Source organism: Denticeps clupeoides, chromosome 8, assembly GCF_900700375.1.
Source record: "Denticeps clupeoides chromosome 8, fDenClu1.1, whole genome shotgun sequence".
Taxonomy (NCBI): domain Eukaryota; kingdom Metazoa; phylum Chordata; class Actinopteri; order Clupeiformes; family Denticipitidae; genus Denticeps; species Denticeps clupeoides.
In genome coordinates, this window is record NC_041714.1 from 18,454,453 (window position 1) to 18,469,952 (window position 15,500).

General features: G+C 44.3%; 1 protein-coding gene across 4 annotated transcripts in view; it reads right to left on the reverse strand.

Annotated features, from left to right (window-relative positions):
- The window catches only part of tanc2b (tetratricopeptide repeat, ankyrin repeat and coiled-coil containing 2b), a 63,061-nt gene that overhangs the window by 33,317 nt on the left and 14,244 nt on the right, over positions 1 to 15,500 (reverse strand). For all 4 annotated transcript variants that reach the window (XM_028988203.1, XM_028988202.1, XM_028988200.1 and 1 more), the window contains exons 2-5: positions 12,248 to 12,318; positions 11,499 to 11,601; positions 1,793 to 1,864; positions 876 to 1,064 (exon numbers count right to left, since the gene is read on the reverse strand). In XM_028988203.1, coding sequence (XP_028844036.1) covers positions 876 to 1,064; positions 1,793 to 1,864; positions 11,499 to 11,568 — 331 coding nt within the window. In that variant the 5' untranslated portion in view covers positions 11,569 to 11,601; positions 12,248 to 12,318. The remainder of the gene's footprint in view (positions 1 to 875; positions 1,065 to 1,792; positions 1,865 to 11,498; positions 11,602 to 12,247; positions 12,319 to 15,500) is intronic.

A 15,500-nucleotide genomic window follows, 5' to 3' on the forward strand; every position in this document is an offset into this window, starting at 1 on the left:
CTGTCCGGGATACGTTATCCATATTCAACAAGAGAGACTGAGAACATTGTGTTCCTCCATCTGGATTTTATATACATTCACATGATATTCACAGGGCCCAGATCATCATCCTTTATTATCTTCTTCTTATTGTTATTACTGTGTATGCTCATAAAATAAAGTTTCATTCATAACATGATGCCTTTTGAACTGCTGATGCCGTAAAATGGAGGGTGAACAAACTGAACTATGGTGCTGCACTGCATCTTATTAACAAGTTAGGAATGCATTAACTTGTCCTTGTTAATAATGATGTGATGTGGCATATTGAAAGCTGTGTTGGTTTAAGGCATCAAAAAAAAATCATAAAAGAATTGCATTTTTGGCATATCTGAAATGAAAACAGAATCAATACATTTATATATAACATGTGAGGCGTAAGGATGTTTATTGGCTGTGCGGTGCAGATAATTATTCTTTTCAAAAGAACCCCAAGTTAAAGAATTAATCCATGGGCATTTACACACACACACACACACACACACACAACACAAACACACAGCACTCCTAAACGTATCTGCAGAGCCAGATTTCGATGTTCCGAACAGACTGGGTTATGTGTTATTCTGCCTGTTAACGCATCTGTGCTACAGAAGCACATCTCTGATAACAGCCTTCATTCAGGAGACCAAAATTACTCTCTTCCACTGGGTTCATGAACTCTTGTACACCCCAGACATGCAGGAGATCAGCAGACTTTCATACAAATGTCCTCCAGAAAGTCAAAACGCACACAAACAATTCCACATCTAACATTAGTGGATCAAAATCCTGTAGCAAGAACAGATCTACAAAAAGTGACGCATCTGCATCATAATGACAGAAGCCACGTGTACCTGTGCCAGTGAGCTTCCTGACGGACGGCAGGCGCAGTCCCACGCTCTGGTGGGCGAGGAGAGGGGAGGAGGGCAGGGAGCGCGACGCGCCCTCCATCATGCGGACGTGATGCAGGCCCTCGGCCATGGAGAGGGGCGGGGGCACGGCGTAGTCAGCCTCAAAAGCGCAGTCACTGTCCACACTTCCACCTACGGCGCCGGAGGACAACAGCTACAATTACAGCTTTACAGAATAATTGTAACACATTTATAATCCCATTATCAAGTTTGTAGGAACAAACTAAATCACAGCACTAGACAGCAGGAAACCTGAAAAATTATGACTTTCTTCCAACCTTTATGAGGTTTTTATGTCCCAACTTTTTTGGGCTTGTATATTAACTACCATCTTCCCACAAAGGATAGTTTTATGAAGCTGAAATATATGATCAATAACCACTGTAGCAGAGTGCTTCATCCTCTCATCCAGAATTGATGGACTTTCTCTTGCTTTTATTCTATTTCAAGAATTAATGCAACATGGTTCCATGCTGAAACCTAATAAATGCATGAATACTAAGCAAATCCATTAATTTGCTTCTGGAGGAGCAGGTGGAGCTGGAGAAGATCAAAGCCTCTCAGACTTCCATGGGTTTCATCATCTGACTAAAACGGCCGACTCTGGATCCTGCTGTTTCTGACGTTCTGCTGCTCTGGCCTGAGTCTCCAGCCGCGGCGTTACCAGTTTTTGAAGCAGTCACTCGTGACTTCTCTCCTCACCCGCGGTCACGTGGACGACCTGCGCCTGAGCTGTGGTCTGCATCTGAGTTATTGACCACAATCTGACCCACCCAATATCAAATCCCTGCAGGATATGGGCATACGCACACGCACAGCATTCATACAGAAGTAAAGCAGGAGATGGAGCCTGATGTTACCTGGCCCGGAGAGGCTGTAGTGATGGTCTAGCCGCGCAATCTGGTGGTCCGACGGTTCCTCGCTCCCTCCATCTGCAGAGGAAGAGTGGGAGAAGGAGGAGAGTGAATGAGCGTGGTGAACGGAGGATGGGTGGCTGCTGGCCAGCAGGTACGCCACATCTTCCCCAGTCAGCCAGCTCTTAGCCTGCAGGATCCCCATAATGCTGCCCACACACAGACCCTCGATGCTCCGCCTCCGGGGCGCAGAGCGATCCCACAGGGCGGCAAAGTGAGTGGGGGCCGATGGAAAATGCCATTTTCTCATCTTCCCCATGGGTGGAAACCAGTGGACATGCCACTCCAGACACGGGTTCACTCTACACTGTGTGGATCTGGACTGGTAGGAGTGTGAGTTATAGTGATAAAGGTTGGGAGGGGGGGTGATCGATGATGCAGATGCTGGATGATCACTCTGTTAGATGACAACACCATGCTAATGTTTAAGAGCCCTACCATAATAACAGCTGAAGGGAATAACAGTGGTACTTTGCAGTGGGAAGGATTTATGAGGACCCCAAGAGGACATTTAAAGTTGTGTTGGAACAAAAAAAGTGCAAAGATCTGAGTGATCTGTAGCTCAAATATCTGAAACAGTTCATGTCGGTTCAGTTGGTGTCAGAACACACAGTGCACGACAGTTTTTGTGTATGGGCCTGCCTTGATGGAAGCCTTGTTCCAGCAGAATAATGCACTCTTGCATTTGAATTATGATATTTGAAACTAAATAGACCAAATAGAAGAGTCCTATTTGCCTGCCTTAGTTTCAAATAGCATAATTCAAATGTGTGGAAATAGGTGTCATCATTGAATTAAGTTAACCCAACAAATAATCTTTTTGAGTGCAGAATGGTGTTTATTTTCTAAGCTGCAAAAGCGTATCAGCATTCGGTGTCACATAAGGAAGTAGCACTAGATGGGGCTGCCTGAATACACAGATAACTCAAAAACGAAACGTTCCCCCCCTAGTATGGATTGGGTGATTTATACATATATTTTCATGTAAATAGGATTTGTGAGGGAACAGACTTTATAATGTCCTGGAGATACAGACACACAGTCACATGCAATGCTGGCTGAGGCAGGCAGTGGAAAGATCAAGATGATCGATACGTGGAGGCTGGTAGCCTGAGGGCATCATACTGTACAGATGGTGAGCTGGGAGAGCAAAATGAGGCTCTGTTGTTCACTGCAGATTCCTGATCCTCATCTCTTTACCCTATTAAAGGGACTTTTTGCAAAAGAAGGGCTGTAATCCAATTAACTCTTCTTAGTCTTTCGTGGTTCAGACAGAGAAGGCGAATTTGTCTTAATATAACACGTTCAAATAAAGACGCAAACTAACAAACTCCAAGACAAAACCTGACATTTGGTTGGAATCCACAGGTCCATGGAGCAAGAGAAGCTGTAGAAGCCCAACGGCCGGATGTTCTGTCAGTCACCTGCCAGGCGTGAGCATGACGCTCTCGTTCACTAGGAAATTGCCACTTTGTTCTGTATGATCCAAGGAGAATTCACCTCAGCAAAGATCAATTTCCAATTATGGGGAGAACATGAACAGGGTGGGTGGGGATCTATTACAGAACGAACACAAATGCATTTGTTTTTAATCCAGCTGAGCGATTCAGACGCCCGTCATCGCTGCAGTCTAAACAAAAGGACCGGGAGACGCCAATCAGCGGGCCGCTGTTCTCATCACGACTGTGTCAACCGCAGACAGCCGAGGAGAAAGGCAGAATTACAGATCTGCCACCGAAAGCTCCCCACTATTCCCAGCAGCACCATCACGTCCACATTTCACGCCATAACAGAAGAAACTTGGTGAACAGATGAACCCGCTACATATCCAAGCAGATCCATCTGCTGGGGCGGATCCACCAATTCAGTTTCATTTTCACGGTACACTGCATTCACCTTACAACCTTGCAGATCGCACTGAAGTGATGAGATGCAATGGTTTCGATCTTTCGATTTCTCTGCGAAGAACACAGAATTCATACAGAAGGAAACAGACGAATGTTCTTCCGTAGAAAATGGTCACCATTAGGTCAACACACTTGATTCAGGTGGACTGAAAATGACTGAAATGAGCAATGAAGAGAAATCATTAAAGCTGATTAATTCAGCACGCCTCTTTTCTTTACTTAATCTTCATATTACATCTAGCAGCTCACTGTTTTAATAAAGCAGCTGCCTAATGAACTGAGATGAGCAGTAACAGAGTTTTGCAACAGTAATACACAAAACGTTCTTAGATCATCCTAAACAGTCAGTAAACGTGGGCGGGGCCTTTATTTGCTACTAGAGGAAGGTCTCCATTCGGGATCTAATCCGTTGGTAAAGGAGGATAAATGTAACTGTGCTTTGCGCACACAGTCAGCTATACACACAACAAATAAAAGGAGAGATAAACCAGCACTGAAAAGGTGAGTGCTAGTGCATGCTGGGATTGATGGAAGGAAGAATATTCCTGACAGATGCCTTTATTTAATCAGATCACAGCTGTCCGACTCCATTCACCCAAGACTCATGCAGTCAAGTGCTTTATCTCCTCCTTTGATTATTATTTATAATTATGATTATTTATGATATCTCATATTTTGTGTGTTTCAAAAAGAAAACAAAGAGTTTATATAATAAATGCCCTCCCCCATCTTTCATATTTTCCATAGATGTACAATAGTGAAGGTTATGAGACATATTTTCAACAAACCCTAGAGCTCATAATAATCGCATCCTTTAATAATTAATCATTCATGCTGCAATGTCTATACATCAATAACTGCAGAGCTGGGCTGCCAAACTGTGCAGTCAGCCAAAGTTGTTCCTGCAACAACGTCTACTCTGTAAGCCCCGCCCCAAACCAGTCCCTACACACAATAAATCGACACTTTCATGGTCCAATCACATGCGTCACTAGAGGGAGTTGGTAATGAAAGCAAGCGAACAAGAGAGAGAGAGAGAGAGAGAGGGAATAAATAAAGGCACAACTGTGGGATGCTGTGCGGACGTTTGCTCTCCCGCCCTCCCTCTCTATCTCTCGATGTCTCTCCCCCTCACTCTCCTTTTGTTCTGCACATAACCATCCCAGATAGAGGAGAGTGGGTGGGAAGAAGAGACAGAGAGAGAGAGAGCGAGAGAGAGAGAAAGAGAGATGGATCTACTCATGTAAACGATAACAAAAAATTCATATCATTTTATGGTTTCGGGAAGAAATGGAGGATGCTGATCATGGTAAAGAAGAGAGAGATGGAGGAACTCCCACCCACCAGCTAAATACTGAACTCCACCAAACAGACTCAAAGCTGTCGCCTTCTGTAAAGAACAACACCCTTCCTACATACAACTGCCTACACACACACACACACACACACACTACACTCACCGCTGCCTGGCGAACCAAAGCCCCTTTCGAAGTGGCAAAATCCTGCATCGTCGCAACGAAAAATCCAAGAATAATGAGGCAGAGAAAAGGAAAAAGTGTGAAGAGATGAAGAAGGGGAGGTGGAAAAAGACTTCAGGCAGAAAAGGAAGAGGAGCAAGAGAGAGAGAAAGAGAAAGAGAGAAGGGAGAGGAATGGCCCAGAGAGAAAATACCCAGCAGTCCGAGCAGCAGGTGTCACACGCATGCGCACTTGCAGATGTACACACACACACACACACACCACACAATCTCTCTTTATTCCACTAGAGGCATCATATCTCCCTCATCCATCTCTTTACTCTGTATATCCAGCAACCATCAAAAATACTGTACACCAGCCACCAACATACTACAGCCCTGAGCGACGAGGACACCATCACGAACAACACCACCCACCAACATACACCATCACAAACAACACCATTACTGTACACCACTCACCAACATACCACAGCCCTGAGCGACGAGGACACCATCACAAACAACACCACCCACCAACATACACCATCACAAACAACACCATTACTGTACACCACTCACCAACATACTACAGCCCTGAGTGACGAGGATACCATCACAAACAACACCACCCACCAACATACACCATCACAAACAACACCATTACTGTACACCACTCACCAACATACTACAGCCCTGAGTGATGAGTACACCATCACAAACAACACCACCCACCAACATACACCATCACAAACAACACCATTACTGTACACCACTCACCAACATACTACAGCCCTGAGCGACGAGGACACCATCACAAACAACACCACCCACCAACATACACCATCACAAACAACACCATTACTGTACACCACTCACCAACATACTACAGCCCTGAGTGACGAGTACACCATCACAAACAACACCACCCACCAACATACATCATCACAAACAACACCATTACTGTACACCACTCACCAACATACTACAGCCCTGAGTGACGAGGATACCATCACAAACAACACCATTACTGTACACAACCCACCAACATACCACAGCCCTGAGTGACGAGGATACCATCACAAACAACACCACCCACCAACATACACCATCACAAACAACACCATTACTGTACACAACCCACCACCATACTACAGCCCTGAGCGACGAGGATACCATCACAAACAACACCACCCACCAACATACACCATCACAAACAACACCATTACTGTACACCACTCACCAACATACTACAGCCCTGAGCGACGAGGACACCATCACAAACAACACCATTACCGTACACCACTCACCAACATACTACAGCCCTGAGTGACGAGGATACCATCACAAACAACACCATTACTGTACACCACCCACCACCATACTACAGCCCTGAGCGACGAGGACACCATCACAAACAACACCACCCACCAACATACACCATCACAAACAACACCATTACTGTACACCACTCACCAACATACTACAGCCCTGAGCAACGAGTACACCCTCACAAACAACACCACCCACCAACATACACCATCACAAACAACACCATTACTGTACACCACTCACCAACATACTACAGCCCTGAGTGACGAGTACACCATCACAAACAACACCACCCACCAACATACATCATCACAAACAACACCATTACTGTACACCACTCACCAACATACTACAGCCCTGAGTGACGAGGACACCATCACAAACAACACCATTATTGCACACCACTCACCATCATACTACAGCCCTGAGTGACGAGGACACCATCACAAACAACACCATTACTGCACACCACTCACCAACATACTACAGCCTGGACATATGAGGACACCATCACAAACAACACCACCCACCAACATACTACAGCCCTGACATACGAGGACAGAAGACCCAGGTTCAAACCCCACTTACTACCATTGTGTCCCTGAGCAAGACACTTAACCCTGAGTGTCTCCAGGGGGGGGGACTGTCCCTGTAACTACTGTAAGTCGCTCTGGATAAGGGCATCTGGTAAATGCTGTAAACGTAATTGTAAATGTAAAACACCATTACTGTACACCACTACCCACCATACTACAGCCCTGAGCTATGAGGACACCATCACAAACAAAACCACCCACCAACATAATACAGCCCTGACATACGAGGACAACATCACAAACAACACCACCCACCAACATACTACAGCCCTGACATACGAGGACACCATCACAAACAACACCATTACTGTACACCACCCACCAACATACTACAGCCCTGAGCTAAAAGAACACTATCACAAACAACACCATTTCTGTACACCACCCACCAAATTACTACAACTGTGAGTTAAAAGGACACCATCACAAACAACGCCATTACTGTACACCACCCAACAACACTATTACTGTACACTACCCATCACCATACTAAAGCCCTGAGTTACAAGGACACCATCACAAACAACACCATTACTGTACACCACCCAACCAACATACTACAGCTCTGAGCTACAAGGACACCATCACAAACAAAACCATTACTGTACACCACCCACCAACATACTACAGCCCTGCGCTACAAGCACCCCATCACAAACAACAACACCCACCAACATACTACAGCCCTGAGCTACGAGGATTCCATCACAAACCACACCACCCACCAACATACTACAGCCCTGATCAACGAGGACACCAACAACAACAACATTACTGTACACCCCCCACCAACATACTACAGCCCTGCGCTACAAGCACACCATCACAAACAACACCCACCAACATACTACAGCCCTGAGCTACGAGGACACCAACAACAACAACATTACTGTACACCCCCCACCAACATAGTACAGCCCTGTTCAACAAGAACACCAACAACAGCCTTAATGTAGACCACCACCAACACATAACAGCTGTAATCAAAAAGGACACCAACAACAACATTACTGTACACCACCACCAACATACTACAGCCCTGATCAACAAGAACACCAACAACAACAACATTACTGTATACCACTACCAACATACTACAGCCCTGTTAAACAAGAACACCAACAACAAAAACATTACTGTACACCACCACCAACATACTACAGCCCTGATCAATGAGGACACCAACACCACCCACCAAAATACCTGTGACACCAAGGCAGCCTTGGACTAGCCAGATGCTGAAATTCACAAACACAAGGGTTGTATCAACCACACCTGCTGCTCACTCAGTGTGTATGATAGGAACCCTTTAAACAGGGATATAACAGGGTAAACATACAATGTTTCAATATACTAAAAATTGTATTACACCCTTATAAACCCTATAGCACCCACGCCTCCCTGACTCCAAACCAGCTTTACATGCATAAGAAAGGCTAGAAAAAAAGAAAATGAAAGACTATGGAGCTGGAAGTTTTTTGGTCCTGCATGCAAAAAAAAAAAAAGCGAAAAGAAAACAAACAAACAATTAAATAAGAAGAGAATCAAATTATACATTTATATGAAAAAAGCAGAGGAAGGGCCCCCACACCTGTTGAAATTTCAAGTCTGAATAACGGATTGAATCTTCTAACGGTGAATGGACAAACAGGACAAAATATCTCTGAGCCACTGGGCATGAGTGGGTGACGTGGAATCCTTCCACTTGAATAGAAGAGAACGCCTGGCCAGGAGTGTCGCAAAAGATAACAAACGCTGTTTAGCTGGAGTTAGACACCTATCTTCCTCTTCAATGATACCAAAAAGAGCGATCAGTGGGTCTGGTTCAAAGTTGCATTTCAGCATGTATGACAAGGTTTTAAAAACATCCCACCAGAATTTTTCCAAATTCGGGCATGTCCAGTACATATGAATAAGAGACACCTCTCCGCTTTTACATTTATCACAGCAAGGATGAATGTCTGGGTAGAAACGGGAGAGTTTAAGTTTGGAGAAATGAGCCCTGTGTACAACCTTAAACTGTAATAAAGAGTGGCGGGCACATAAGGAGGTTGAGTTGACAAGCTTAAGAATTAAATTCCAAGTATCATCTGACAGTGACAGTTTAAATCTTTCTCCCAAACAGTTTTTGCACAAAGGGGTGTAACTCGAACCCATCAATCCACAGTAAATAGTGGATATTAGGCCTTGACGCTGCGGGAACAAACAGAGAAGATTATCTAGGATGTTTACAGCAGGAGTAACACTCCTGGTAGCCATTACAAATTAAAAGTAGATAGCCGTGGGGTAGAGTATTGTAGAGTAAAGTTATTGTAAACTAAATATTTAATTTAACATTTAAAGATGAGTAAGGGAGTAAAGAAACCAAAAATTGTTGGAGCACCTAACTCACACGTCTACTCCATGTGGCAGCTAATCGGAAGTCGATAGGAACCCTTTTTTGTTGTTTTTTCACTCCCTGCTGCTGTATTGTTCTGTTTAGTTGCTATTGTTATGCTGCTTTTCTGTTCTGTTCTGTGTGTTTTGGCCATCATGCTGTTGGCTGTTCCTTTTATTAAATTCACATTTATTTTCATTTGTCGAGCGTTTGCGCCTCCTTCACACCCCATGGCATGATAATACTACAGCCCTGACAAAACTACATTTCCCTTTAAGTCTTATAAAGAACCAAATTATCTATGTAAGAATCAGAATCGTGTTTATTGGCCAAGTACGTGAGGAAACACATACAAGGAATCTGATTCCAGTCTCTCAAACAAAACAGTATAAAAACAACAACAATAAAGGCTAAATCTTACATAAAGTAAATAAAGTAATCCTGCTGTACTCGACATGGACCAGAGAAGCGTGGTGAGAACAGCAGAGGCGAGAACAGTGGAGAGAAGAGCGTTAATGTGGGTTAAGAGCTGCAATCTGAGTGGGTGGAACAAGGGATCAGGAAAGACGGCAAGGTCACCGCTGTGCACTTCAACTCCGCTGGCACCATGGCAACAGACAATGCACTTGACCTTTTTTCCCTCATCCTCTCAGTTATGCTGAATGGTAAAAGATGAGGTCACATCCCACTCCTGTACACGTCACCGACACACAGACTCTGACCAGTCCCCATTGCTAACTGATTGGGGTGTGGACCGAGGTCACAGGCAATCAGTGCTGAGGTCACAGGTTCACCATGTCACACGTAAACATGGAGAGAGAGAGGGCAGTTTAATGTCACCAACAGTCTTCTGGCTGTGCCCCATCTGACACTCACTCCTGAATACACTTATACAACATCTCAGACACAGCAATCATGTGATTGGCTCAGAGGAACCAAAATCAAAAATAAAACATCCATCAACCAAACCATAACACACTTTCCACAGATGACTAGATGATGTTGCTTAGCAATAAAACAAACCAAAATCTTGAAATATTGATTATGTTTAGAAATATTAGCACTTGGACTGTGATAGAATAGCTATAATACACTACACATGGCTCAGAAGCAATTATTTAAAACACCCAAATCATCATTTGTATTTAATTAGTAATCATGGGTTGATCTGATCCAAAATTGGGTTTTTAAATTGGGTTTTTAATATAGAGCAGTGAAGTATATTAAACAAAATGGACAATGTGGGAAATTTGACCAAACTGTGTCTTCTGATCTCCGAATAAACAACAAGAACACACCTGGGGTTAGAGGTCACACTGGGAGACACTGTGGGTTAAAATCCATGACATTACAGGGGCAGGACTTTTTATATGAATTTTGCATGGTGAGAGCAGGAACGGTTTTTGAAAGCAAGCACAGGCATCGCCTTGCAGTCTGGGGCCCATCAGTTGTGCCAGCAGAGGGAACTGGGCTAATTGCATAGGGATCCAATGAGCCCAGAACAGTTAGCATGACTGGGCACAATGGGAGAAGCCATGATAAGCAGTCATTTCATTGACTGGCCTTCATCCATTTCGTTTTCTGTTGTGGTTTAGTCACCTGCTGTAGCTCTGGCTCTTACGTGCCTTTTTATATGAAGCCGTTATGGTGAATCGTTCAGCCAGAGAACAACACAAAAAATGTCAAGAACCAAGCCCATGGTGTGTTCTATATGTAGTGTTCACCTAAACTAAACTTCTTATGCTGGTGCAGCTGTTTGAATTAGAGACAGTATGGTGTAAAGTGGCAGGATGGGGGGAGTCAGCAGTGAAGCTACACATGTAGCTTTATAGACACAATGCCACATCCACGGTTTCCATCCAGCTGGATCAGCTGGTACTTCTGTCCTGATCGACTCAAAGTATAATTACTTTAATTATTTAATTATGTCCAAGAATAAATACCTACTTGTTAAAGGAACCTGAAAGGTCATGGTAAGACTCACCACTGCTGTTGCGGTTCTTTTTGCCGGATTTGCCCCCAGTGAGCAGCATCTTCAGACTGTTCCTGAACATGGTGGAGTCTGGAGATGGTAGCTACAGAGAAACCTGCAAACAGGCAGAGGAGGAGGGAAGAGCTGCTGTTATTACAGTCTGAGGAAATTTGTTTTTCTTTTTTTCTTGGGATAAATCCACACAGTACAGGCATGAAACAGTAATTAATAAAAAAGATCTCCCATACAGAGTTTCACGTTCGTCCTGTGTAATGTTTCCTGATCATGTTCACCAGTGTAAGATTGTATAAAGCTGCCCTGTTCGTGTCTGTTCACCTTCGGGTCATTGTTACTTGTTACTGGTTGTCTTCCCTATCCTTTTAATCGTGTATTAAACCCCTGTTTCATTACGTTGTGCATATGCGTCCTTCTTCATCAGCATGTCATATCACAATAAATCATAATTCAAAGAAAAACTATGAGTAAAAATGCATTAAGAATATAAAGAGATGCTGCAACGCCTCCATTTTCACATCAGCAAACAGGCCAATAGACTCCTGACCCGAAAGGGGGAGGTCACGATAACGAGGGCGTGGCTGGGGTAAAGTAATCAGCTTTGGGAGGAAAGTGCATTAGCATTGAGATGGACTCGCTTTGCTCCCTTTGTTCAGGGACAGGACACCTCAAATGAAATGGAGTGATCAGAAAACTGTGCAAGCAATGAGGGAGAGAGAGATTCTGAGTTTTACAGCCAGACTTACACAAGCGTCTGTACTTGATTGTGGGTTAAAAGGTTGTCTCGCTCTTCCTCCCTCCATCTATCGTCAGTGAGCTGGAGGGGAATAAGAGAGAGAGAGAGAGAGAGAGAGAGAGACGATGAGTCAATGCACATAAAAAAAACATAATAAAATTATATTTATATACAGCTTCAGCAGCACTTCAGGAAAAACTAGCGCAACACACAGCACCTAAAGTCCAGCGCCCACTTCTCCACCCTCCTCCTTGTGGCGCTGAATGGGCGCAGTTTTAAGGGTGCCAGGTGTGGGCGTGCTATTTTTGAGACACTGTGTTGGCGAGGCTGTGCCAGTTGGGTAATGAGATTACTGACGGGCAGCAGCGTCATCGGCCCGCGGAGTCACACAGTTCCCTTCTCCCTCGGTTCGACTCACAAAAATCACTAAAAACACCATTCTGCTTAAGAAGACCCACTTACTGACCGAGTTCCTTACTGTTTTTTTTATGGTTTTTCTATTTCAGTTTTGGCAGATTGTTATGAACAGAAACAGCAGAAACAGTGTTGTTAGTGCAGTAATTAGTCCAGGACATGAACGTTTTCACACACGTCGCCGCTTCAGCAGCACTAATGTGATTTATAATTCAACGCCAAAACACCTATATTTGAAACATATGATGTAACCAGTTCCATAATCCCACTATACTAATGACAGGCATGTGCATTTTCAATTTGTCCGTATCCATGGAGATGATTAACCAGGGAGAACATGTGACCGCAACATCACATCATTGATATTGGTTTGTTAAAAGCCTTCTAAAAATAACACATACCTACAGTATCTACAGACACCGAGAAATGGAACATTGATAAAATAAATTAGGATTGATTTTCTTGCAGATAGGACATTAAATCGACAGCGTGACTCGCACCCTTCACACAGCAACTGGTCAACGTTCCCATCGCGTCGTTATAATAAACAGAGACCATCGCGGTTCTTACGTCATCAAAGGAGCCTGTCTGACCTTCAAGGTCTGCGTGGGAGTGAAGGCATGAAATATTCAGGAATCTGCAGACAGTCCGCAGCAGGAGAGCAGAGATCAATAACCTGACACTGTAACGTCAAGTAAAAGGACAGATCAATTCTGCCTGAAAGTGTTGGTTTGCGTTCAGCATTTTGTGTAAAAGGGGAGGAGAGCTACAGTTCAATTTTCTGTGACGCCACAGATTTATACAACCAAGCGTCAAATTAGAATCTGTTAGCGGAGATAATAAAACTCTCAGGTAACCCAGGGATGTTAATATAACTCCTGAGGTGTAAATGAATGAATCTTGATGATGTTTAAATCTGACATGAAACACGGACGGAAGAGAAGAGAGAAGAGCAGATCCAGTCTCTGTTGCCACCTTCAGTTGGTCTGATTCTGTTACAGCACCACAACTCTACAGCACAGCGTCAGTGTGCATGTGTGTAGGTGGTTCATAATTTTCCACTCATCAGGTAAGCATTCATTAATCATCATGCTGTTCACAGACGTCCATAACAGAGCACTGAAAACACACGCACATTTACACACACAGACAGACTGACAGACAGACAGAGACGCTGCTAGTCTTGGTGCAACACTGACGTAATAGACGTCAGGCCAGACACAGACAGACAGACGGAAGGGGAAACACACAGGTGGAGTCGCTGCAACACCAACAACTATTTTTTTTACATAACCCAACATCAGCAGCGTGGCAGGACCAGTCACATCAAAACAAGAAACGGCAACATCCACATTAGATGAAGCTGGGGGTAAATATGACATTAGGACTCGTGCAACTTGTCATCATTTATATATATATATAAATGTGTGTGTGTGTGTGTGTGTGTGTGTGTGTGTGTGTGTGTGTTACATATATGTGGGTATATGTGTGTGTGAACGCACACACAAAAAACATGAATAAAGTTAACAGTTTAATGACTTTCAATGCCAAACTCCCATCTCACTGGGATCAATCTTGAGCATCACTGTCATGATGTTGAACAGAAAGACAGCTTCTCTCTTTTTTTCCTTCAGTGCAGAAAGGGTCGAAGTGTGTGGGGTGTCAACAGTAGTCTATTGAGACAAACACAATAAATGTGATTTATTGCTAAATAAGAAAGACACTACTCACAATAAGTTAAGGATATTGTGAGAGACGTAGTGCATGTCATACATATGGTATTTGTTTCACTTGGGATAGGGAGGCACACTATTGGGGTGATAGACACACCTCATTTTGCATGTAATAAAGTAAAGTGAAAGTGAAGTGTGATACACAGCAGCACAGCACACGGTGAAATTTGTCCTCTTCATTTAACAGTGTGCAGCCATGACAGGCGCCCGGGGAACAGTGTGTGGGGACGGTGCTTTGCTCAGTGGCACCTCAGTGGCACCTTGGCAGATCGGGATTCGAACCTGCAACCTTCTGATTACGGGGCCGCTTCCTTAACTGCTAGGCCACCACTGCCCCTGGTGGTCTCATTGTGTACAGACGTGCCTTATATTGGGGCCAATACCAAGAGACAACCTTTCTCAATGTGGCATTTTCAATTTCAACATTCTGTGGCTATAAAAAGCTGGTATTGTCAGTAAGTCATTAAAAGTTCATCATTCAAACAGCCATGAACACACGACGTCACTTAACGGTTGAGCAGCGTCACCTGGCGTATGACTCGCCTTCGGGTCGGTGGCAGGTAGTCAGATGTTGCTCGTGAACTTGGTGTGTCTCAAAGTGTCATCAGCAGACTTGCATCAAGACACAGACCTGCTGGCAGAGTTCATGACAGACCCAGGAGTGGAGCCCCATGAGTGACAGACCGCAATGATGACCAGAACCTAAAGACCTATGTACTCAGACATCGTTATACAACTGCCACAGAGCCGCAGGCCCGTTTACCTGATGCGAGGGTACTAGGGTTTCCAGACAAACCAGACTGCACCGCTTTGGCTTGAATGCCAGACAAACGTTGCAGGTGACTCCACTGACACCAAGACACCGCCGTAAACGTTTGCAGTGGGCACAAGACCATGTGACCTGGACAATGCAGCAGTGGTCTATGTCCTGTTCACGGATGAGTGTTGCGTCAGCGTTGCTGGAGAAGGCGAGGTGAGCGATACACTGAGGTCAACATGGTCCCCAGGGTTTGCTTGGTCTGTGCAACTTAGTTTTGGTTATTGTACATGTCTCAGTCACTGCACATTCTTACCTCAGAGACATCATAGACATCATCCCCCAATTCTGCCAGTACT